This window comes from Agelaius phoeniceus, chromosome 25 (assembly GCF_051311805.1).
Source record: "Agelaius phoeniceus isolate bAgePho1 chromosome 25, bAgePho1.hap1, whole genome shotgun sequence".
Lineage (NCBI taxonomy): Eukaryota > Metazoa > Chordata > Aves > Passeriformes > Icteridae > Agelaius > Agelaius phoeniceus.
In genome coordinates this window covers 3,072,674-3,098,371 of record NC_135289.1, presented here as the reverse complement: position 1 = coordinate 3,098,371, position 25,698 = coordinate 3,072,674, and the positions used below count along the sequence as shown (strand labels likewise).

At 52.3% G+C, this 25,698-nt stretch overlaps 1 protein-coding gene across 19 annotated transcripts in view; it reads right to left on the bottom strand.

Annotated features, from left to right (window-relative positions):
* NFASC (neurofascin) overlaps positions 1 to 25,698 on the bottom strand; it is an 86,668-nt gene that overhangs the window by 44,767 nt on the left and 16,203 nt on the right. For 8 of the 19 annotated variants that reach the window (XR_013185206.1, XM_077190619.1, XM_077190623.1 and 5 more), the window contains exons 2-19: positions 23,483 to 23,674; positions 22,983 to 23,000; positions 22,039 to 22,144; positions 21,690 to 21,886; positions 20,578 to 20,700; positions 17,275 to 17,445; positions 13,212 to 13,262; positions 8,957 to 9,068; positions 8,171 to 8,355; positions 7,492 to 7,623; positions 6,262 to 6,405; positions 5,273 to 5,384; positions 5,007 to 5,173; positions 3,751 to 3,898; positions 3,037 to 3,161; positions 2,207 to 2,242; positions 1,173 to 1,274; positions 238 to 435 (exon numbers count right to left, since the gene is read on the bottom strand). Coding sequence is in view for 18 of the 19 variants with exons in the window: in XM_077190619.1 (XP_077046734.1) it covers positions 238 to 435; positions 1,173 to 1,274; positions 2,207 to 2,242; positions 3,037 to 3,161; positions 3,751 to 3,898; positions 5,007 to 5,173; positions 5,273 to 5,384; positions 6,262 to 6,405; positions 7,492 to 7,623; positions 8,171 to 8,355; positions 8,957 to 9,068; positions 13,212 to 13,262; positions 17,275 to 17,445; positions 20,578 to 20,700; positions 21,690 to 21,886; positions 22,039 to 22,144; positions 22,983 to 23,000; positions 23,483 to 23,674 (2,319 nt within the window). In the remaining variant the exon portion in view is untranslated. The remainder of the gene's footprint in view (positions 1 to 237; positions 436 to 1,172; positions 1,275 to 2,206; positions 2,243 to 3,036; positions 3,162 to 3,750; positions 3,899 to 5,006; positions 5,174 to 5,272; positions 5,385 to 6,261; positions 6,406 to 7,491; positions 7,624 to 8,170; positions 8,356 to 8,956; positions 9,069 to 13,211; positions 13,263 to 17,274; positions 17,446 to 20,577; positions 20,701 to 21,689; positions 21,887 to 22,038; positions 22,145 to 22,982; positions 23,001 to 23,482; positions 23,675 to 25,698) is intronic. The other 11 variants (XM_077190621.1, XM_077190627.1, XM_077190632.1 and 8 more) reach the window with 5 other exon arrangements.

Genomic DNA, 25,698 nt, shown 5'->3' with positions numbered 1-25,698 from the left:
GAAATCTTCTTTTAAGCAAAACAAGGAAAACCAGGTTTTTCTACAACGTTTTGCATAAACCTCTGCGTTTTGCTGCCCCTGAAGGGCGGCACCACCACCACCTCCCGGGCTCGGAGAATTCCACACGGAAAATTCCCCGCGCCGCCCTTGCCAGCCTATTCCTGGGATGAAGGGAGGAGCCTCCGTGGAAAGGGGAGGATTCCAAGGGCAAAAAACAAAAACCTGGGCAAAACTCACGTGCCCCGTTGGTCTGGTAGCGCTCGGAGGGCGCGCTGGGCACGCTGCTGCCCACGTCGTTGACGGCGATCACCCGGAATTGGTAATTCACGTACGGGGACAGGCTCAGCACGGCCGAGTTGACGCTCCCGGGGTACCTGGAGTGGTCGTGCCACACTCCGGGCTGGAAGCGATCCTCCTCAAACTGCACAATGTAGTCTGGGGAGAGCAGGGAGAGGGTGGGTGAAGCCTCGGAGCCGCTGCTGGTCACAGCGACCCTGAGATGTGTTACAAAGTCTCTTTTCCCAGCCCGGCGGTGGAAGGAGTCAGAACTCCTCAGTTCTTGTTCTCAAGGTTGTTTGTTGTTTCTTTTCTATAAAATCCTTTCTGCGGCCTGCTGAGGTCTGTTCAGCAGGTCAGACAGAGGCGCTCTGCCCGCCTCAGAGGTGGTGTTATTTTTTATACTAAAAACTACCTGCTTTTAGTATAAAGTTAGGGTAAAAAATGTGTTATTTACCATAACTTCCCAATACCTATCACCTATGTTAGGCACGAAGTTTCTACTCTAAACTAATCTAAAAATACCAACATCACCCAGAGGATGGAGACTAGGAAGAAGAAGGAAAAAGGACAAGGCACGCCCAAATTCCTTCATCTTGGGACCCCGAGCCCCCATCCTATAAACCTCAAAAATCTATTTTTCACCCTGTGATAAATTCACTGTCATTCTACTTAAATATTCGTGGCTTGTAAGCCTTCATATAAGGTTGGGAATTTTTTCCATGAGCCAGGATCAAAGGCTCAGGTGTCTTGGGCTCTGTGCCAAGGTCTCTGAGCCCCCCGGGCAGGGGCTCAAGCCCTCCGGGGCAGCCAGAGGAATTTCCTGGGTTCTGACACGAAGGGTTTGGATGGGAAGGGATTTTCTGTCTCAGGGATTTTGGGGACAGGGGACAGACCTGTGATGGGGCTGTTGTTGTCATCCCCAGGGATCCACGTCAGCCGCACGCTCCTCTCGGCCAGATCCGTCAGCTCCAAGTCCCGGGGCTGGTCAGGTCGTGCTGTTGGAATGGGATAAATGGGAGGCTGGAATTGTCCCAGGAGCAAGTCCCAGTTCCCATCACCTCTCCCAGCCCCGTGGGCAGGACGTGCTCCAGGGCACAATCCACGTCCTGCAGCTCTTTAGGGAACCGGAGCGATTTTTAAAATATAAATGTGGTGGTTTCTGACAGTGTCTTGGCTGGAAATCTTGTCTGTCCCAGGAAAAATCCTCCTTTCCCAGGAAAAATCCTGCCTTTCCCAGGAAAAATCCTGCCTTTCCCCAAAAAAAAAACTGGTGGGGAAAGCACCAGGTGCTGTTTTAGGGGGATTTGCAACCTTACACAGAAATGCAAATGAACAACAGAAAAAGGACACAAAACCTTAGTGAAAATATAAATTTGATAGAAATTTGCCTTTCTGGTTTTTTTTAATGTGATCACAAGGACCAGCTCATGCAATAACAGGAATAAATTCCAGGTAAAAATCAGGGGATTCCATGTGGGGCTTTTATTTTCCCCATCAGGATTTTTCAAGCACAGGTGAAGTGATTCCTGCCCTCAGGAGCTGCCACCGTGAGACACAAAATGTGCTGGAACAGGAGCTTTCCACCCATCTGGATGGGCTTTCAAGGACAATTTGGACAGAACTTGGAAAAATCAGCTCCTTCAAGGACAGCTTGGGCAGGACTTGGAGCTTCAGCTCCTTCAAGGACAACCTGGAAGCCTCAACTCCTTCAAGGACAACTTGGGCAGGACTTGGAGCTTCAGCTCCTTCAACCTGGAAGCCTCAACTCCTTCAAGGACAACTTGGGCAGGACTTGGAGCTTCAGCTCCTTCAACCTGGAAGCATCATCCCCCAGTTTTTCCAGCTGCCACCCATTTCTCTTGGAGTTACTGGCGAGGGAAAACCAAGGTGGGAAATGAAAGGAAGGCGAGGAATTAGTGACGATTACCTTTGGGTAAATCTCTCAACCGATTAGCAGGGATGGCTGCAAGGTAAGACAGTGCTTGTTAAACCGGGTTAGTTTAAGCTTGGGTGGCCAAAGGAGCACCTGGCAAACATAAAGTTTCAGATTTCAGTGGGATTTGATCCAGTTTGGGAAGCAGAGCAGGAATGTCCTTCCCCCAGAGACCTCCGTGCGTTACCCACACTTGTGGTTGATAGCAAAAGGGAAATATCAGCCTGGGGGTTATGAGCCTTTGGGGGAAATGAGCCATTAGGGGAAAGGAGGGGACATAAATCAACCCCAGGGGAATTATTTGGGATTTGGGATTCCTGTTCCAGCTGTGGAGCAGCACTGGCAGGTTGGGGCATTCCCTGAAGGGGCCAGGGGATGGTAAATCCCTGTCTGCCAAGCACAGCTGGCAGTGGCACAAATGGGGATGGGGTGGAGTTGGTCCCTCCCTGTGCTGCAGAGGGGACACAGAGGGGACACACAGGGCCAGGAGCAGCTGGCTCAGCCCCTAACACCCCACTAAATTCACCCCCAGATTTGGGATTTTTCTCATGGATCTTCAACATCCACCTGGGGATATTTTGGTCTGCATGCCACAATCCCTGTTTAATTTTTTGCCCTCAAATCCCAGGTTTTTTGCAGCATTTCAGTGCCATCATCGGGGACGAGGCAGCAAATCCTGTGACAACGGAACCCCTGCTCTGCCAGCGCCTCCCTGAGCATCCAGGGGACAATCCTGGAGCCCAGATCCCCCTTCCAGCCTGACCTCCAGGTTAGGGTGTCCTGTTCAAAGCCAAGCACTCAGCTGTGGGGTCAGGGGGCTTTACCCAGCACGGTGAGATAGGCCTTGGCCAAGTCCTTGTCCAGCTCCGTGCTGGCCACACACGTGTAATCCCCCTGGTCCTTCTCAGTCACTCCATAGATCGTCAGACCATCCTCCTCCTTCTTCATCCTTCAAGGAAACAACATCCCAAAATTCTGCCCCAACACATTTAGGAAGCAGTGTTGAAGGCTGGACAAAATCCCCGACCAAATCCAGCTGGAAACCCAGCCAGAGCAGGAGAACATCTCCGGTCTGGAGGTTTTATCAGCTGAGGATGTGCTGGGTTATTCTGGGAAAGCTCATTTCCTAAGGAATCACGCGCCCTGGGGTGTATCTGGGGAATAATCACATTTTTAGGACAGCAGCCAGCCCTGGGCTCGTGCCCTGGGATCAGATCTTGCCTCACAAGAAACAGGAGTCAGGTAAAGAAAGGAAATTAAAGCTGTGCCAGCCGCAGCAGAGAAACATTCTGGAGCGGCTCGTTATGAATTCCCAGGTTTTATCAAGATGTCCTGAAATATCCGGGAATAAAACCCACAGCAAAGTCTGGATTTACTGATAAATCAGCCGGAATTGCCGGAGGGGAGCCAATGAGATTAAAAGTGTCAAAAACATCCAATGTTGCTTAGGTGGGAACTCAATGTTTATCCCTGGGGAATGTTCTGCTAAAACCCCAACAATTCTGGGAGAGATATTGGTGGAGTTTTTGGGCACAGACCTGTTCCCCAGGTACAGGGGGGCATCGTCCTTGAGCCAGGTCACCATGAGGCGCAGCGTGGGGTCGTGCCTGACGCGGCAGTGGAGCCGGGGCATGGTGCCCCTCTTCACCACCTGGTCCTCGGGGCCCCTCACGATCCTGGTGGGGTCTGTATGGGGTCACAAACAGAGGGACACGTTCCAAACTCCTCAGGACCCCTCACGATCCCTGCGGGGTCTGCATGAAATCAGGGGTTAGCTCCCAAACTTCTCGTGTCCTCCCGTGATGCTGGTGGGGTCTGCACAGGGTCAAGGGTTAAGTCCCAAACTCCTCGAGTTCCCTCTCCACCCCTGAGGGGTCTGCATGGGGTCACAAACAAAGGGTCACACCCCAGACCCCTCAGGGTCCCTCACAAGTTTGGTGGGGTCTGCATGAGGTCAAGGTTTATGCCCCAAACTCCTCAATTTCCCTCACAACCCCTGGGGTGGTCTCTGCATGGGGTCATAAACAAAGGGTCACACCCCAGACCCCTCAGGGTCCCTCACAACTTTGATGGGGTCTGCATGAGGTCAAGGTTTATGTCCCAAACTCCTCAATTTCCCTCACAACCCCTGGGATGGTCTGCATGGGGTCACAAACAAAGGGTCACACCCCAGACCCCTGAGGGTCCCTCACAAGTTTGGTGGGGTCTGCATGAGGTCAAGGTTTATGTCCCAAATTCCTCAGGTCCCCTCATGATCCTGGTGGGGTCTGCAGGAGGTCACAGAGGGTCACGTCCCAGAACCGTGGGGCTTGGCTCAGGGACTCAATGGAGAGCACAAGCACAGCTGGGGTGTTTGTCCAGCTTTGAACAAATAAACTAATTTAACGAGTCATTAATTTGTGCTGAGCCTTTTAAAAATCCCCATTTTTTGGAGTCAGCAGCCAGATTTGCTGAGTGGGGTAAAAACAATTCCAAAAATGTTTTATTGTCCTCAGCTAACCCCGAGGAACACTTGGGGTCAGTGCTGGCATTGCTGGTGGCTTCTCCCAGCCTGACACCCAACCCAACCTTCCACCATCCCCAGCCTGGGCTTTTCCCAGCATTAAAATGGAACCTCCAGCATTTCAAAGCTCCCAGCCCTGACCTGCTGGAAGATCAGATCAACCACAACCAACCCCCCTTCACCTCAAGGGTTATTCCTGATGCAACTTCCAGAAAATCCAGGATTTTAGCCTCAACTCTTTCTGCTGCAACTTCCAGAGGATCCAAGATTCTGGCACCTCCGTGCCCCTACCTTTGACCTCCAGGCGGACCTGGGCCTCAGCTTTGCCCAGGATGTTGGTGGCCACGCAGGTGTAGATTCCCTGGTCCTCCTTCCGAGCCATGAACATCTCCAAGCTCCCGTTCTCGTGGGTTTTGTAGTTGTCTCCATACAGCGTGCTCCCCTGGCCGTTCTTAAACCTCCCAACACCACAAAGTGCTGTTGGAAGGGAAGGAAAAGGAGGAAAACCCCCCCTTTCCCACCCCTCAGGATGGAGTGGGATGGGATCTGGCTCTTACCAGCGCAGGGTGGGGATGGGGGACCCAAAAAAGGGACAATCCAGGCGCGTCCTGTTGTTCTGGATCACCCTGATCAGCTGGTTCCGGGGGCCCAGGATCCGGGGGGGAACATCTGCCAAAGGCCAAAATTCCAGCCATGGAGAAGGAGGAAGGAGGAAAGAAGGAGGAAAAATGGATTCTGCTGCTCTTTTCCAGCCTTTTCCCGTTATTTTTTGGTTCAGTTTTCCTGCTGGCACTTTCAAAACCCAGCAGAGCTTCTCCACTCCTGCCTCACACCTCACCTTCCCTCTCCTTCCAGCCTTGTTTTGTGACCCATGTCCCTGAATTTGCCCAGCCTTTGCCTTGTTTGAATCCATGGTAATGGATTCCTGCTCCAAAACCTGGGTGCCTTCATGCATTCCCTCAGAGCAGCAAAGGGGAAAACTCATGGAAAACTCGGGCAGGGATAAAGGGGGCTTGGAAAAACCAGGGAGAGTGATTTTTTTACATGGGAATATGGTAATGGGATAAAGGGAATGATTTTAAACTAAATTAGGAGATTTTGGGTGGGATACTGAGAAGAAATTCCTGGCTGGGAGGGTGGGGAGGGGTTGGGAAGGAATTCCCAGAGAGGCTGTGGCTGCCCCTGGATTCTTGGAAATGCCCAAGGCCAGGTAGGACAGGGCTTAGGAGCAGCCTGGGATAGTGAAAGGTTCCATGCCCCGCCCTTGCAAGGGAGTAGAATTTTAGATGAATCCCAGAACCAACCAGTCGGAAAAAGGTCGGAAAAGGCTTCCAGAAAGGTTGGAAGAGACCTTTAAGATCATCAAAACCAACCTATGAAACCAACCTATGAAACCAACTTATGAAACCAACCTTGGCATTAAGAGCCACATCCACCCTTTTGAGCTGAGTTTTGAGCTGAGCTTTGAGCTGAGCTCTGAGGTCCTTTCCAGCCTCGGATTCCATGGGAATTTGCGTTTTGGGTGCTCCCCCTGCCGCAGACTCACCCAGCACGCTGACGAAGGCGTTGGCCAGCAGGTAGCCGTGCTCGTTGGACGCGTTGCACTGGTACACGGCGCTGCTGCCGATCTGCGTGTCCCGGAACACGATGGTGTCCCCGGCCACCTCCCGGCTCGGGTTGGGCGGAGACGCTTCAAAGCAAGGACAGCTCCTTCAATTCCATCCCAAATGTCCTCCCTGCTCAGCCCAGTCCAAACCTGGTGATGGTGTGGGAGCTCCACAGACACAGCTGGGAGCCGCTGGGTGAACTGGGCCCAGCCCAGACAAGCTGGGACCCCACCAGCAGCTCTGGCTCGTGCTGAGCCAGGAGATCCTTGGCTGGGACTTGGGCAGGGATTCTGCCTGGGATTCTGCCTGGGATTTGGGCTGGGATTTTGGAGAAGGAGGCAACTGTGGCTCATGCTCAGCCATGAGACCTTTAGCTGGAATTTTGGTGGGATTTTGGCTGAGATTTTGGAGGAAGAGGCAGCTGTGGCTCCTGCTCAGCCATGAGATCCTTAGCTAGGATTTTGGTGGGATTTTGGCTGGGATTTTGGAGGAGGAAGCCACTCTAGGCTCATGCTCAGCCAGGATATCCTTGGCTGGGATTTGGGCTGCGATTTTGGAGAAGGAGACAACTGTGGCTCATGCTCAGCCACGAGGCCCTTGGCTGGGATTTTGGTGTGATTTCGGCTGGGATTTTGGTGTGATTTTCACTGGGATTTTGGTGTGATTTTCACTGGGATTTTGGAGGAGGAAGCCACTCTAGGCTCATGCTCAGCCAGGGTATCCTTGGCTGGGATTTGGGCTGGGATTTTGGAAAAGGAGACAACTGTGGCTCATGCTCAGCCATGAGGCCCTTGGCTGGGATTTTGGTGTGATTTTCGCTGGGATTTTGGTGTGATTTCGGCTGGGATTTTGGTGTGATTTTCACTGGGATTTTGGTGTGATTTTCACTGGGATTTTGGAGGAGGAAGCCACTCTAGGCTCATGCTCAGCCAGGGTATCCTTGGCTGGGATTTGGGCTGGGATTTTGGAGAAGGAGACAACTGTGGCTCATGCTCAGCCATGAGGCCCTTGGCTGGGATTTTGGTGTGATTTTCGCTGGGATTTTGGTGTGATTTCGGCTGGGATTTTGGAGGAGGAAGCCACTCCAGCTCGTGCTCAGCCAGGATATCCTTGGCAGGGATTTTGGGCTGGGATTTTGGAGAAGGGGGCCCAGTCTCTCCCGCACTCACATTCGATGGGCTCTCCGTTCACCAGCCACTGGATGGAGGGTTTGGGGTTGCCGTTGGCCCGGCACACGAGCCTGCCGTCCTCGCCGGGCGCCAGGATCAGGTTCTCTGGCTCATCCAGCCAGTAGGGAGCAGCTGGAAAACAGCCCCGCCCCGGTGACACAGGCACAGAGGCACCACCCCCAAATTCCCCCCTCCAACACTCCCTGGGGGAGGAAGGCGATGGAAAAACCGAGTGGGTTTGCCAGGATTTGGTGAAGGAGGAGAAACCCCTTTCCTCTCCCCGGCCACACAAACCCACCACCACTCCTGTCAGAGGGTTCCCATCTCCTGTTTTTGGGGCCGTTTGGACAAGATTTAATTCAAAAAAAGGGACGATTTAGATGGGTTATTGGGATGGAATCAGGGTGAGGATGGAATTCCCAGACACGCTGTGGCTGCTCCGTCCCTGGAAGTGCCCAAGGCTGGGTTTGATGGGGCTCGGAGCAACGTGGGATCATGGAATGTGTCCTGGAACCGAGTGATCTCTGAAGTCCTTCCGACCCAGCCCATCCCACAATTCCCTGGAGAACACGGACCCTTTCCCAGGGAAAGGCCTCGCTGTCCCTCCCAGCATTCCATGACCGTCCCCTCCCGGCTCCGGGCAGCCAGGTCCCAAAGAGGGAAGGTAAAGGTGACGTACCCTTCACTCTCACCGAGATCGTGTGGCGGATGCTGCCCATCTTGTTGGAGGCCAGGCAGAAATACTCCCCGGAGTCCTCCTCGGACACGTTGGAGATGCGCAGGGCCTTGTTGAAGTTCTCCAGCTTGGTTTTACCCACCGGGAGCTCCCCGCCTTTCTTGTACCACATGATGTCCGGCGCTGGTCTGAGGAGAGGGGGGCAGGTCAGAGCTTTTCCAAAGGCCAGGGAATGACTCCCAAGTAAAGAGTTGGGATTCCTAAATAACACTGAAATTCCCATCTTGGGAACCACCAAAAGCCAGGGGGAAGGTCTGATCTAACTGGTGGGCCACCCTTATTCCCACCACCGCCCCTAAACCACAGCCCTGAGCATTCCCAGCGGGTCAGGAGCTTTGTTCTCCTCCTGATCCTCCTGGGAACGCAAGATCATGGAATTCTGGAATAGTTTGGGGTGGAAAGGACCTCAAAGCCCATTCCTGACCATGGTGTGATGGCATGGGCTGGACCACGAGCCCAGGACACTTCTGGGGAGACACAAATGTCCTCCCCCACAGTGTGGTGAGGAGCTCCCAGGAAATTCCCAAATTTTAGGACAAACCAGTAGGGAATTATCTTTGGACAAGGATCTGAAGACACCTGGAAACCTCAGCATTTCCCGTCTGCTCATCACACAGGTTACAGGAGCACTGTTAGCAGCTAAAAAGGAGGGAATGATCCCTTTTTCCCAATCCAGAGGTGATTCCTTGCGCTGATCCCGCCGGGAATTGCCCTCTCCATGGTACATACACTCCAGAGGCGATGCATTCCAGCAGGAGATCCACCCCTCGGAGCACCATCTGGCTGCTGGAAGTTCCGTAGGGATACATGAAGCTGGGAGTGGTTTCTGAGATCCCTCGGGCTGGAATCAGTGGGAGAGAAGGAAAAAAACGAAACAAAACCGAAAATAAAACCAAAGGAAAAACAAAATAAAAAAAAAAAGAAAAAAGAAAAAAACAGAACACGGGTCTTTTAAAAGTCTCCGGGAATTCATGGAAGGCGTCACCTCCCCGGCCATCCCGGGATTCTGAACTCACCCAGGAATGTGCCTGGAAAGGGGAGGAGGGCTCCAAATGAATTTGGGATTGAAAAAAAGAAGGGGAGAGAGAGGAAGTTTGGGAGGCAAGGGAGAGAAGGAGCAGCAGAGGGGACTGAGCGCTGGGGATGGTCCCCATTCCATCAGTTCCTGCTTTTCCTGCTCCTCCCTGCCTCTGGAAAATGGGCTGGAATCAGATGGAATTGGGAAATATTGATGGATGTAACATGTAACAAAGGACAGCAGGAAAAACGGGCACGGAAAGGGTTTATTCAGACCCAGAGCTTCTTTTCCACAGAATTCTCCAGGACACGGAGCATTCCCAGGGCTCCAGCAGCACCAAGGAGGATTTCCAGCTTTCCTGGAGGCCTGGAAGGATGGTTCCCCTTGGAAAGAGACAGCTCAGCCACCAAAATGACCCATGTAGGGCTGGACAGGGAAGTTTAATGGGGAAAAAACAAAGGGAAGACACGAGACAATTCCCTACGGATCCACACACAGTGAAGGCCTCTGCGCAGGGGGAAAAAATTAATTATTCATGGAAAAAATTCCATTAAGGAGTGGAATGATTGACCTAGATCTGGATCAGTGAGGACAAAACAGGATGAGATGGGCGGGAAAGCCGCAGTAGCAGGGATGGAAGTTATGGGGTTAGGAAAGGGATGGGATGGGATCGGAGCATGGACACAAAAAATCCTGGAGCGATCCATGGGGAGAGACCAAAATTTCCTTGGCTCAGTGAGCGGGAGGATTTTGGGAATTTTGGGAAACTTCCAGGGAAAGGAGGAGGGGAGTGAGGATGGGGGCTCCTCCTGGAATTCCCACCCTAGGGAAGGAAAACCCAACCCCAGGATTCATCCATGGGAAGTTTGGAAGTGGCTCCACGCCCGCATCCCGCCGCTCCCACGGGCTCCCAGTTAGTCAATTATGGATTAATGGATTACCAGGGCAGGAAAATCCCAACTTTATCCCGAAAATCCGACTTCTCCAGGCCTGTCTGCATCCCTGCTCCTGGTTTTAGTCTCATTCCTGGTGAAACCAGCCCGACCCATCCCAGGGCAGAGCTCCCAAATCTCCGCCGCAACCGGGAGCTTCTCCCGCCAAATCAGAAAATGGGAATTAATTATTTTATCAGCCAAGATTGGCTTTGATCAGGATTTTTTCCCACTCTGGATCCTGTGGGATAACTGGAAGCGGAGCAAGCTGGATTTTACAAGCCTGTATTAATGATGGCAATTAAAAATCAGGGGGATTAATTAGTACCCTCCTGGCTTTAATGAACCTTAGGACAGCATGGAAAAAAACCTGATTTTTGCCTCAGCACAGCACCATTAATAAATAATAAATAGCAATTAATAAATAATAAATATTTTGCTGTTTCTAACAGGGAACAGCCAGAAATTCCCTCAGAACCAGAGGCTCTGAGCATGTGGAAGTTCCAGCTGGAAGTGTCACAGGTTTCCCTCATCCCTCTGGACGGATCCAAGCTGGAAAAACAAATCCTGGGGCTGTTTATTTCGGCTTAAAAACTGACTCTGCTCCCAAGTTTTGCTGTGAATTGGGATCATCTCAGAAACATCTGATTCACATCCCAGAGCTGCCCCTTTCCCATCTAAAATTCCTCCATCAGCTCTCTTTTCCAGGGATGTGCTCATCCCAACACATCCCAGCTGCTCAGCCCCAGGTTTGCCAAAAAAAAAAAGAGAGGAAAATGAACAAAACAAGGTTTTAATTCTATTGAAAAGGGCAAAAAGTGGGAAATTCTGCTAATGAAATGTTCCATTTATCCTTTTGGATCATTTTTCCCTGATAATTGTCCACAGAATTCTGGGAATTATCACTGCAAGCCCTGGGGACAAGGGGTGGGTGACACTTCCTGTGGTTATCCCGGCCCTGCAGAGGAATTTGGGACAAGCGTCCCTCAAATCTCCCGTGCTCCACATCCCCACCAGCAGATCCCACATTCCCAAGCTCAGGAACATCCTGGGAATGGGATTCCCAGCCTTCCAGACCCCTTTTCCAGCTTCCTCTGGAGCTGAGCCGGGATCCTGGGGATCTGCACCTCAAGGAAGAGCAGCCAAGAGCCCCAAATCCCCCCAGCACCCCAAATCCTTGGGATTCACGTCCCTCTCCACATCCCAAAGCTCCAGAATTCCCAGCCAGGTCATTCCAGGGAGGAGCACTGGGGCAGCCGCAAGGAAAAGGACTGAGGGGAGGAATTGTTACCCCCAGCTCATTAATTACTGAGTTAATTAAGGCCTGGGTTGGAGTCCAGGTCTGCACAGAGGTGGGAGAGGGGGATCTGAATCCTCTGGAGCCAGGAAGTTTTCCATGGAATGTTACAACAGGAGGAGCAGGAAGTTTCTCCCGTGCACCCATGAAACGAGGGACAGAATGGGATTGTGTGGATAAAATCCCAATTTCCTGGTGGAGCCACTCTCAGGATCCCTTTTCCCTGAACAAAGATATCCAATGGGAAATCCAGGAAAACTCTCCCCTGGAATTCCCTTTGTCCCTGTGTCCCATCTCTTGTCTCCTCCCTTCCAGGTGGTTGATACTGCTCCCACCAAAGCTGATTTTGCTGCCAATCCCTTTTCCCAGCCGTTTTTCCGAACATTCCCAGGCTGTCCAGTCCATTCCAGCATTTCCTCCCTCCCAGGCTGGTTCTGCCTTTCCCAGCTCCTCAGCTCCCTCCAGGCCCTCCTGCTCCCCATGCCAGGATCCCAATTCCCTTGGCCGTGCCCCGGCCTGGCACATCCCGCTCCTCTCCAGCTCTCCCAGCTGGCAGTGCCCTCCTTGTCCCCAAAAGTCCCCGTGGGATGGGAATGGTGCCCTGAGGGAGCTCCGGCTCCGCGGGGATTTCACTCCAGGACATGGTGGGGACAGCAAGGGACGTTCCCAGAGCTGACCCCACACAACCCCGGCCCCAAAAGCAGCAGGAAGGGCAGGAAGCGAATCCTGTCTGGGACAGCTCCGGATCTGGGAGCAGTTGGAATCTCTGGTGGCTTTGGAGAGGGGGTGACATTCCCAGGATTCCCAAACCTGCCCCATCTCCCACTCCCTAAAATCCCTCACTGCTGCTCTTGTTATCCCTGACAATTCCAACCCATTCCCAGGGCAGCCATCCTGGGGGTTTTGTGCCTGGAGCACCATTTAGGATTTTGGGATGAACTTCTCCCAAAAGGGGCAGAATCCAGAGAGAATTCCCTGTCCAGATTTAGGAATTTGGGATGGGATTCTCCCAGAAGAGGCAGAATCCAGAGGGAATTCCCTGCCCAGATTTAGGATTTTGGGATGGGATTCTCCCACCAGGCACAGAATCCAGAGGGAATTCCCTGCCCAGATTTAGGATTTGGGGATGGGATTCTCCCAATATGCACAGAATCCAGAGGGGATTCCCTGCCCAGATTTAGGATTTTGGGATGGGATTCTCCCACCAGGCACAGAATCCAGAGGGAATTTCCTGTCCCAACAAAGGGCAGGATCCTGTGGAAGCATCCAGCTCATGTCCAACCTCTCTGCACAGGAACCATACAGATTTCAGAAAAACCCAAATATTCCTCTTTTTCTCCCCTCTTTTTATCCCTGCCCGACTTCATCTGGAAATCCCAGGAATGCTCCTGCTGGAAATGTTCTTCTGGAGACACAGAAAAGAGGGATGAGGATCTGACATTTAAATCCCGAGCTTTGCTCAGGAGGGACCAAACTCAGCTCAGCCACATGGGGCAGACCCTACAAAACCCAAACCTCCCAAGCTGGGCTTAACTCACTCAAACCCCGCTCAGCAGAGACGGGGAACTTTGTGGGGTTTTGTGGCCACTTGGATGGATTTATGCCGATAAATTTTGGCAAAGCTGAGGCCACGATGGGGACGTGGTGACAGCAGAAGGGACATGGGCAGGGAATGGGGTCAGTGGGGTTAGGCGGGACTGGGTTAAGCCGGGACTCCCAAAGCCAGCGTGGACTCACCGCGGTACATGGCGGGGGAATTTCCTAAGGACGTTTCGTTATGGGACTTCTCTGCAATTGAACAAAACACCGTGAGCAGCGCCGGGGAGGCGGGGACAGCGTGGGAAGGGGACACAGGAACTCCCAAAAAACAGCCAGGATGGGGACACAGGAACTCCCAAAAAACAGCCAGGGTGGGGACACAGGGACATCCCAAAAAACAGCCAGGATTGGGGACACGGGGACATCCCAAAAACAGCCAGGACTGGGGACACAGGAATTCCCAAAAAACAGCCAGGAAGGGGACACAGGGACATCCCAAAAAACAGCCAGGGTGGGGACACAGGGACATCCCAAAAAACACCCAGGGTGGGGACACAGGAATTCCCAAAAAACAGCCAGGATTGGGACACGGGGACATCCCAAAAAACAGCCAGGATTGGGACACGGGGACATCCCAAAAAACAGCCAGGATGGGGACACGGGGACATCCCAAAAAACACCCAGGATTGGGGACACGGGGACATCCCAAAAAACACCCAGGGTGGGGACACGGGGACATCCCAAAAAACAGCCAGGATGGGGAACATGGGGAATTCAAAAAAACAGCCAGGGTGGGGGACATGGGGAATTCCCAAAAAATATCGAGGATGGGACAGGGTGGGGAACACTGGGACATCCCAAAAAACAGCCAAGATGGGGACATGGGGACATCCCAAAAACCACAAGGACGGGGGACACGGAAATTCCCAAAAACAGCCAAGATAGGGACATGGGGACATCCCAAAAACCACAAGGACGCGGGACATGGAAATTCCCCAAAACAGCCAAGATGGGGGACATGGGGACATCCCAAAAAACAGCCAGAATGGGGACACGGGGAATTCCCAAAAAGCAGCAAGGACAGGGGACATGAGGACATTCCAAAAAGCAGCAAGGATGGGACAGGGTGGGGAACATGAGAATTCCCAAAACCCAGCAAGATGGGCCAGGGTAGGGGACATGGGGACATCCCAAAAAACAGCCAGGGTGGGGGACATGGGGAATTCCCAAAAAAAAAGACCAAAAGATAGCACAGGGTGGGAGACATGGGGACATCCCAAAAAACCAGTCAGGATGGAGACATGGGGGAATTCCCAAAAACCAGCAAGGACAGGACAGGGAACACCAGAATTCCCAGAAATCAGCAAGCATGGGAGAGGCTGGAGCAGGGATCCAAAAGCACTCGGAGCACGGCGCCTTCCAGGACAAACACAGCAGGAGCAGTAGGAAAAGGGGCTGATTTCCCTCTCCAAGGGGTGGGAAAAGCTTAAAGTGTGGGAATTGTAGAGCAAATATTTCCTTGGAATGTTTTACTCTTCGGAATCTTTGGGAAAATCCAAGAACTGGAGCAATTTGGGTTTTTTTTTTTCTCTGATTTCTCTGATTTTTGATTACAAAAATTCCATATTCCAGCTGCTTTTTCCCATGGGATGGACACAGCTGGACAGTGATGTAGGAAGACAAGGAGGAGATGAAATAATAATAAATATTATTATTTTTATTATTATTATTATTAGGTTTTAAAAGCACAACCTGCTATAACATAATAATGATAATGATAATAATGATAATGATTATGATGATGATAATAATAATAATAATAATAATAATAATAATAATAATAATAATTTTTTAGAGCACAACCTGCTGTAAAATCCCTTTGAAGGGGCCAAACTCAGGGATTGAGGCTGAGATGATCCAAGAGCCTGGGACAAATCTGACCTCATCTCCTTCCAACACTTTATGGATAAAGAATTTTTTAAATTGGAAATTAAAGCCTCAGTTCCAAAATTTTTAAGGAATCTGGGAGGTTCCTGGGGTGGAATTTGCCTCTGATCTTACAGCAGCTGTTTCCCAAGGAAAACTGGAAGAGAAGGATTTGATTTTCCAAGGTCTGGGAGTGAAGGGGTGTGAGGACACCTGAGAGGAGATCAAATCTGTGAAATTCCACCTGGATTTCATCCAGGTCACTTCCAGAGCTGGATAAATCACCAGGGTGGAGCCCTTGGAGGCTCCAAACCCCACAGATCTTTGTTTGCTGGGATTTTTTCCCAAAAATAAACTCTGGGATTTTCTCTGCCCAGCTCTTCAAACAGACAAACATTAGGAATTCACAAATAATATCCAGAATTCACAAATTATATCCAGAATGAACGAGCTGCCCACATTCCCAGCACTGGGAAAGAACTCACTGGAATGATTTAAATCCCTGGTTCCCTACTCCAGCTTTGCACCGAGGAGGAGCTGCTACACCAAGGTGGAAACCTCATCACTCCCAGCTCCCTCTCATCACATTCCTGCTCATTCAGACTGCCAGGAAATCAAATTAAATTCCTCCCACCAGCATCCAGGAGCGCCTGGTGCTTCCCAAAACCCCGCCAGCACCTCCCAGTTGGATCTTCCTGGGAATGCTGGGAATGGGCGGGAGCTCCTGCCCACTGATGGCTGATGTTCGTGGGGGATTTTGTCACCTTGAGCCCCTCTGACAGCTCAGGGTCGTTGTGTCCCTCAAATCACCCCCATTCCCTCTTCCAGAGTCACCCCAGTGCACCAGGAATTCCTTTTGGATGAGAATTCCTGGAGGAAAATGTGCCCTGGAAAGGCCTGGAGCCAATGGAAAGGCTCCAGAGAGAGCCCCTGGTGTCCCCTCATCGGTGCTCGGTGGGGACACCTGGGGACTCCCATCCCGAGTGTCCCACCAGATTCCAGAGGCTCCCACCAGATTCCAGAGGCTCCCACCAGATTCCAGAGGCTCCCACCAGATTCCAGAGGCTCCCACCAGATTCCAGAGGCCCCCACCAGATTCCTCGAGGCACTTCCTGGAGCAAAGGAGGCCCAGGAATATCCACAGCCACATTCCACACTCATTTTTCCACCTCCAATCCCCCGGAGCCAGCCACAGCCCCTCCGCCTTCCCAAAACATCCCTGGACATTTTACATTTCCCTGAACGCGGTGGGAATGTGGCAGCGCTCCCAGTTTTATCCCAAAGGTGTGGAATTGGTGATTCCTGCTCCGAGTTACCTCTGGGTATTTTACACTTGCCTGGAGATGAATCCCCTGATGATAAAGGAACGGTCTCCAGTTCATCCCAAACACACAGAACCGGTGATTCCTGCCCCAAATCACCTCTGGATATTTTACATTTCCCTGGAGGCAGCAGGAATGCTCCTGACGTGTCAAAACTCTGCAGCTTATCCCAAACACACAGAACTGGTGATCCCTGCATTTCCCTGGAGGTGATGGGGATGCTCCATATGGGCTGAAACACTCCCTGTTTTACCCCAAACACACGGAATTGGTGATTCCTGTATGAAAGATTCCATTTCCCTGGAGATGGTGGGAATGTGGGAATGCCCCATTTGTGAAACACTCCCCAGCTAACCCCAAACACATGGAATTGGTGATTCCTGCATTTTCCTGGGGGCGGTGGGAATGCCCCAAATGTGCTGAAACACTCCCAGTTCTATCCCAACATCGGGATTTGGTGACTCCTGCTTCAGGTTACCTCTGGATATTTTACACTTCCCTGGAGACACTGGGAATGCCACATCTCTGTCAAAACATTCCCTGTTTTACCCCAAACGCACAGAATTGGCAATTCCTGCATTTCCCTGGAGACGTTGGGAACCCCCGTCTGTGAAACACTCCCAGTTTTACCCCAAACATATGGAACTGGCAATTCCTGCATTTCCCTGGAGAACTGGGAACCCCCATCTTTGAAAAGCACCCAGTTTTACTCCAAACACACGGAATTGGCAATTCCTGCATTTCCCTGGAGACGTTGGGAACCCCCGTCTGTGAAACACTCCCAGTTTTACCCCAAACACACGGAATTATTGGCAATTCCTGCACCAAACCACCTCTGGAGCCCTAAAACCATGAAGCTACAACCCCTCCCTCCCCACCCACCCCAAAACCACCCAAACCCCTCCTTGCCCCTCCTGAACCAAACCACGGCAGCCACTCTTCCCTTACTGGATTCCTGGCCGGAAAACCCTTTGGAATGGAGCCCAAACCGGTCGCCCCAGTGAGCCACTTACTGGTTTTGACCTTGAGGGTGTAGGGGTTCTTCTGCTGGATGGTGTGGGTGAAGTGGAAGCGGGCGTTGCAGCTGTAGTCGGTCAGCGCGTCCTGCGCCAGCACATTGGAGAAGTAAAGGTCCCCGTTGTGGCCCTGGGACACGCGCTTGTCCTGCGGGATTGGCTCCATGGCTGCGGGGGAGAGGCCGGGAATTCAGGGCCGGGCGGGAATTCAGGCCCAGGTGGGAATTCAGGCCCACGCGGGGATTCAAGGCTGGGCAGGAATTCAGGCCCAGGCGGGGATTCAAGGCCCAGGCGGGGATTCAAGGCCCAGGCGGGGATTCAAGGCCCAGGCGGGGATTCAAGGCCCAGGCGGGGATTCGGGGCCCAGGCGGGGATTCGGGGCCCAGGCGGGGATTCGGGGCCCAGGCGGGGATTCGGGGCCCACGCGGGGATTCGGGGCCCACGCGGGGATTCGGGGCCCACGCGGGGATTCGGGGCCCACGCGGGGATTCGGGGCCCACGCGGGGATTCGGGGCCCACGCGGGGATTCGGGGCCCACGCGGGGATTCGGGGCCCACGCGGGGATTCGGGGCCCACGCGGGGATTCGGGGCCCACGCGGGGATTCAAGGCCCACGCGGGGATTCAAGGCCCACGCGGGGATTCAAGGCCCACGCGGGGATTCTGGCCCACGCGGGGATTCTGGCCCACGCGGGGATTCGGGGCCCAGGCGGGGATTCGGGGCCCAGGCGGGGATTCGGGGCCCAGGCGGGGATTCGGGGCCCACGCGGGGATTCGGGGCCCACGCGGGGATTACGGAGAACGGCAATGGCGGAGGGATGAGGGACGGGGTGTGTGAGTTGTGGAGCAGGGGTGGTGGCGAGCCTGAAGTAGGAAGAAGGGCCCTAAACTGACAGAAGCTGCCCTAAATTAGCAGGAAGTGCCCTAAATTAGTGGTTATTACCCTAAACTAGCAGAAAGTGTCCTAAGTTAGCAGAAAAAAACTCCTAAATTACTGCAACGCCCCTAAATTACAACAACAACCCTAAACTAGCAGAAAGTGTCCTAAGTTAGCAGAAAAAAACCCCTAAATTACAGTAAGACCTTAAATTAGCAGAAAGTACCCTTAATTAGCAGTAATTACTCTAAACTACCAGCCATGACCTACCCTAGCAGAAAGTGTCCAAAGTTAGCAGAAAAAAAAACCCTAAACTACCAGTAACAACCCTAAACTACCCCAAACTAGTAGTGCCATGGTTTGACACCGGGACAATGCCAGTGCCCCCATGAGAATACCCTCTCCCTGGTTTCTGCTGTGAGATGTGACCAGGAATAAGCAAAGCAGGCTCCCACTTAGGAAAGAAAAAAAAAATAAATTTATTAACTAAACTACGAGGGAAAGGAAAAAAAGAAACACACAAGGAAAATAAAAACTTCACAAATACATCTCCTCCTCCTCCCCACCAAATTCCCAATACAATACATCCCCCAAATCATCGACTCTCGGTCTGGCACCACCCTTGAGAATACTCAATCCTCAGTTCATCAAGAGGAGAAGGAGTCCTTCTTGTGCCAATGGTGACCTCCTCCTTTCATGTCCAGCCCTCTCACCACTGAACATGGACCAGAGCTGCTTCTAGGGTTGTCCTTTTAAAGATACTTCGTCTCACTCCAAAAAGGCACAGTCTCAACTTTGGGACATCTGTCCCCCCCATATTTTTTCACCCCCTAGGGCCGAGGGGCACCAACACTGAACCCTCTTGGTCCTGAGGCATTGCCTCCCCCTAGATGCAGTCTCTGTGTCACAAGGAACATGGTTCTGTCCATGGCTGTACAAAAAGAGTCCAGCAAAAGCCACTCCATCATCTCTTCCCACTAAGATTCCTCTCTATTCTTCCACCATCTCTCACTTGCCCAGACCTCTCTCACACTTGCCCATTTCCTTCTTCATCTTCCACTCTATCTCTCTTCTAGGAGAGGTCAATGATCTGGAAAGTTCTCATTGTCCGAAAAGGGGTTAAAAGCTCCTAAAAGCGGCCGGCTGCACCCCTACCCTCTTCTTCTCCTTCCCAGCCGTGTTGCCGGCACAGGCCCATGTTTATCCAGTTTCAAGGTGACAGTCCCAGGCACCGGCTCTCTCTCTCTCTCTGTCTCCCAGAGCCCCATGGCTCCCGGTCTCTCTGTCTCTGTCTCCCAGGCGGGGCTGCCCGATGGCTCCTGGTGTCTCTCTCTGTCTCTGTCTCCCAGAGCCCCATGGCTCCCGGTGTCTCTCTCTGTCTCTGTCTCCCAGAGCCCCATGGCTCCCGGTGTCTCTCTCTGTCTCTGTCTCCCAGAGCCCCATGGCTCCCGGTGTCTCTCTCTCTCTCTGTCTCCCAGAGCCCCATGGCTCCCGGTGTCTCTCTCTCTCTGTCTCTATCTCCCAGAACCCGATGGCTCCCGGTGTCTCTCCCTCTCTCTCTCTGTCTCCCAGAGCCCGATGGCTCCCGGTCTCTCTCTCTCTCTGCCTCTATCTCCCAGAACCCGATGGCTCCCGGTGTCTCTCCCTCTCTCTCTCTGTCTCCCAGAGCCCCATGGCTCCCGGTGTCTCTCCCTCTCTCTCTCTGTCTCCCACAGCCCGATGGCTCCAGGTCTCTCTCTCTCTCTGCCTCTGTCTCCCAGAGCCCGATGGCTCCAGGTCTCTCTCTGTCTCCCAGAGCCCCATGGCTCCCGGTCTCTCTCTCCCTCTCTCTTCCCCCCTTCCATCCCCGGGCTCAGGCCTACCTCTCCCGGCCTCGTGGCTTTTCCTCTCCCGAACTTTTTCCCGCCGGAAACTCAAGGGAGCCGCCCAGGGGCGAGCCCTGCTTTTAACCCCGTGTTCTCTGAGGCGGATCCAGTCCCAATGGCCACATTAGGTGCCAATATTAAAATCTGAGCACCAATTGGCCTGACCACAGCATCCCAGAAAACATATTTCCTGTCAAACCGCCACAAGCAGAAAGGGTCCTAAATTAGCAGTAATTACCCTAAACTATAAGCAATTACCCTAAGCTCGAAGCCACGATCCTAAACTAGCAGAAACAACCCTAATCAAGCAGAAATTACCCTAAACTATCAGGACCAGCCCACAAGTAGCAGAAAGTGCCCTAAACTAATAGAAATTACCCAAACTAGCAGAAACAACCCTAAACTATCAGGACCAACACTAAACAATCAGGAATAACCCCAGGCTGACAGAAACAACCCCAAACTATTAGCAACAGCTCCAGCCATGGTTATTTTAAATCCCACAGACGATGGAGCCGCCATCCCCAGAATTCCAGGTGGGAAAGGCGCTCCCGACTCACAGCTGCTCATCCAGAAGATGACGGGCTCGGGGAGGCCGGGCGGGGGATTGCACTGCAGGCTCAGCGGGGCCCCCTCATCCACCTCGATCACATCCACCTTCTCCTTGGGCCACAGCGGAGATTCTGCCACGGGAAGCAAAGGAAAGTGAGGAAAGGAGGGAAGGATTCCTCAGGAGTGATTCCCGCTGGATCCGGCCTGGTTTCAGAGGAAAATTCTTCTGGGCGTGTGCAAAACTCCCTGGAATTTATCCCCTGAAATTCATGCCCCCAAATCCACACCCTCCAAATCCATCCCTGGAATCTGCACCCTTGAATTCATATCCTCAATTCCATCCCCACGATTCCATCCTCTTAAATCCATGTCCTCAAGTCCATATTCAAATCCATACCCTGAAATCCATCCCTTTAATTTCATCCATCAAATCCATCCCTGGAATCCTTGCCCTTAAATTCTTATCCTCAATTCCACACCCTCAGTTCCATGCCCTCAAATCCATACCCCTAAATTCATCCATCAAATCCATCTCTGAAATCCACAGCTTAAATGCATGTCCTCAATTCCATCGCTTTAAAATCCACGTCCTCAGTCCATATTCAAATCCATACCCTGAAATCCATCCCTGAAATCCTTACCCTTAAATTCATATCCTCAATTCCACACCCTCAAATCCATCCCTGAAATCCATACCCTCAAATTCATATCCTCAATTCAACACCCTCAAATCCATACCCTGAAATCCATCCCCCAAATCCATCTCTGAAATCCTTACCCTTAAATTCATATCCACAATTCCACACCCTGAAATCCATACCCTTAAATTCATATCCTCAATTCCACACCCTCAATTCCATCCCTGAAATCCATACCCTTAAATTCATATCCTCAATTCCACACCCTCAATTCCATCCCTGAAATCCATACCCTTAAATTCATATCCTCAATTCCACACCCTCAATTCCATCCCCTCAAATCCATCCCTTCCACCCAGAGCAATTCCCAGCCACAGCCCCATTCCTCCCCTGTCTCCTGGACACACCTGGAGCCGTTTGAGCGCTGGATATTCCCCCCCAAACCTCCCGTGGCCCTGCTCTGCTTCCCTGGAATGACTCACTGGAAACCTGGAGGTGGATTTTGCTGGAAAGGGCCGTGCCGTAGTCGTTCCTGGCGAAGCACTGGTACTCGCCCTCGTAGTCGTCGGGCCGGCCCCCGCTGTGGAAGTCGATGACCAAAGTCCCCGATCTCCTCCTCATGGACACCTTGGGATCCTTGGCCACGTTGAAGAACTTCCCATTCCGCGTCCAGGAAAAGCTGAAATGGCAAGGAAGAGCTGAGTTTGGAACCACGTCCCCAAGGAGGTCCCTGCCTGTGGTGGGGCAGCAGCGGGATGGGCCGGGCAGGGAGGGTGGGAGAGGCTCTGGAGTGGTGAGGGACAGTGGGATGAGAGCTGGGAATGCACTCACGTGGGAACGGGGTTGCCTTTGGCTTCGCATTCGATGAAGATGTTGTCCCTGGGATCCACGATGTAATCCTTGATGGATTGCTTGGTGATCGTGGGGGGCTGCGGCACTGCGAGGAATGGGAAATCCATGAGGAACCAGGGGAGATCCCTCAGCACCATCCCACAGCAATTCCTGCTGGGATCTCAGCTCCTTCCCCCGGCTGGGTGTGTGATTTGGAGGTGGAATCCTGAGGAAATTCCTGTGATTTCCATGAATTCATCACCTCTCGGAGCATCATAGAGTCCGGACTCCCTTTGGGGACCAAAAATCCTCAATTCCCTCTCTGTATCTTGGTCTCCTTAGGGAATGTCCCAGTTCCAGCCTCCTGTTCCCACAGGGTGAATCCAGTGGGAATTCATCCTGGATCTGCAGCTCAGAAGGGGCTGGGTCAGGGATCCTGAGAAATTCCTGGTGCAAGGAAGAGATTCCAGCCCCCCAGGATGAGCCCAAAGGAGCTCAGACCTGGAATTTAGGAGGGCAGGGATGGAAAAAGGGACACAGGAACCCCATGGATGGGATAGGACCCAGCCCTGATCTCTGAACTGCAGATCCCATCTCCTGGGGAGAAGATCCAAGGCTGTTTCTTCATCCTCTGAGATCCAGGGATGCTCCCAACTCATCAGGCTGTGAGGCTGAGCCTGAAACAGGTGCCAGGAGGGGATTCCTGCCCTTCTCCAAACCCAAACCCTGCAGGAACAACTTTTCCATGGCAAACACAGCCCAGCCCCTGCTCTGGGGACAGCGCAGAGAGCTGGGAGCTCTTCCCAAGCTGCTCCAGCCTTTCCATGCCTTTCCCAACCTGGACATGCAGGAAAAGTGGCTCGGAAGGGGCCACATCCCCCTTGTGCCACCACCAGCCACTGCTCAGGGACCCCTCATGCAGTTTTGGGGAAGGGAACACTTACATTCACTCTGGATATTTGCTGTTATTCCCAAAGGGAAAGCATAGAGGGGAAAAAGACAGGAGGTTAATTCAACCTGTTCTGGCTTTGCTTTGTTCCCAGCAGAGCCAGAAAACAAATCCAGTTTTTGCAGGCCTTGGAAACCCTAGACAAAAACCCCTTTTCCTTCCGAATGTGGAGGAGAAAACCTAATTGTGGGGGAGAAAAGCCAACTGTGGAGAGGAAAACCCAAATGTGGAGGAGAAAATCCAAATGTGGAGGAGAAAATCCAAATGTGGAGGAGAAAATTCAATTGTCAAGGAGAAAACCCAAGTGTGGAGGAGAAAATCCAAATTTGGAGAAGAAAACCCAAATGTGGAGAAGAAAACCCAAATGTGGAGGAGAAAAATCCAAATGTGGAGGAGAAAAATCCACCTGGGGCGTTCCCACCTTCATCCCACCTCCTCCCCACCCTAGCGAGGAATTTTTGGGAAGGAACTGGAGAGGATAAATGCCAAACTTACGGTCCAGGGGGACCTCGATGGCGCTGACAAGGTGCTGGAGGCAGAGGGCGAAGGCAATTCCGGCACAGGTGGCCTGGGCTCTCCTTGGGATCATCTTGGAATTTCCCTGTGTGGCCTCAGGACCTTGGGATGTCCCCTGGGGTGGCTTTGGAGTGTCCCCCGGGGTGGTGGCACATGCAGAGGGATCCTCAGCTGGAAAACAAAAACGACCCCAGAGTCACATTGCTGAGCCAATCCTGGCTCCTTCCCTTTGGAAATTTCGGGGACGCGGCGTTTCCGCCCTAAAAATGGTGGGAATGGGGCCAGGAATGGTGGCCAGGATTTGGGGAGCACGTGGGAACAGCTCTCCCGAGCCCAGGATTGTCTCCTGCTGGAAGGATTTATGGGGTTGTTTGGGCTCCAGTCCTGGAGTGAGCGCCCAGGGGCCAAGAGAAAATTCCTGGGAGCAGTGGGCTCCAAATGGAGCCCGTGGGATTGAATAAAAATGTGGATTTGCTCTTGAAAAAATTAATAATAATTGTATTTTATGTGTAAAAATTACTGAGGGATATCCAACCCCTCAGGGCGTCGGGATGAGCTCAGGGGTCTAGAGCTGTTGTCCCAAAAAATTCCTGGCATTGATCCAGCAGAATTCTAGGATTGGGATTTTTCCCAACTGGTCTCCAAACAATCCCATTCCCAGCCAGGATCCAGATGTTCCCCTCGCTGCTGCCAGATGCTGTGGAAGTGACAGCCTGGCCAGAGAGTGAGAAAACCAGGTGAGTTTTCCCAGAATCGGCTGCTGAGACTTTAGGGAGTTTAAGATAAATAACGACAGCTTATTATTATTATAAACAACCTGCAGGTGTTGTTTTCCTACTTTCTGTTTTCCTGTTTTCCTCAAAGATTGTTTATAAGAAAGATGCTTTGTTAATTAGCCAGTCAGGTGAAATGTATTAATTAATTGAGCAATCGGGTCTATCTGTACGGGAAGAAAGTATAAAAAATGGGGAATCTGAAGAAAAGTTATGTTATGCTGTCCAAACCATCCTGCTGGTGAGTCTGTGTCATTTCTTACTCAACAGGGACAAGATCCCATCCAATCTCCCAGGATTTTCCACCCAGACACCTTTTATCCCTCCGGTAACAAATGCAGATCCCAAAAAACAACAAAAAGCTCTAAATCCATTTCAAACACGGATATTTTAGGGGAGGGAAGCAGAGAGGGTTAAAAAGGGTCCAAATAGGAAGAGTTTGGGGCTGAAAATTGAGGAATTTCTTGTTTTCCTTGGATTTGGGGGTGCGGAATAGCCGAGAGGGAAGGAGGAAGTTGCTGGCACAGATTCCTGGGGGATATTTGTAAATGTGGGAATATAAAAGGGTTGAGCCCAAGCTCTGATGGGAAATCACGGAATCCTGGAATGGTTGGGGTTGGGAAGGGAATTCAAAGCTCATCCCAAGCACAGGGGCACCTTCCCCTATCCCAGATTGCTCCAACCTGGCATTGGGCACTTCCAGGAATCCAAGGGCAGCCTCTCCCTACAGATCCCTCCAGGGCCCCAACGCAAAAATCCAGGAATATCACGAGGAAACAAAATTTCAGGCAATTCCTGAGCTGTGAAAGCAGCACAGAATCTCTGGCCTGAACCCTTGGGCAGAATCCTGCGGGAATGCACTGGCTGGATGGTCCAGGACAATCCGCAGGGTCGCACGGAGCAGCGCTGGCCAGGAGCAGGGAAAGCCACACAGGGAATTCATCTTCTAGAAAATGCCAGGCTCCTCCAGGCTCCTCCAGGCTCCTCCAGGCTCCTCCAGGGTGCCTTTGTCCGGAGCAGATGTGGGCAGAGGGAACAATCCCTGGGAACAATCCACGGGAACAATTCCTGCGCGTGTAGGTGGCTCCTGGAGAACACAGCCCCGCATTGTCCCGGCTGCTCCCGCCGGGAACGGGGAATTCTCCTGCCACAGAGAGGCTGGAGCTGCCACAGGGAATCAGGGACATTCCGAGCTGGGGGTGCTGGAGTCAGGGGGAGCAGCAGGAGAGAAGCTTTTCCCGAAAATCAGCGTTTTTTCCAGTTTTTTTCTGGCATAGAAAGGATCTGACAGCAGCCCAAAAAGCAGGAAAAATCCATCAGGCTGGTCTCTACATCCCAAAGGGAGGCACGGAGAGGGGAAGGGGTGGTTGGGGTTGGTTCCTCACCAGCAGGACAGGCTGAGCCCTGCTCTGCTCCTCAGAA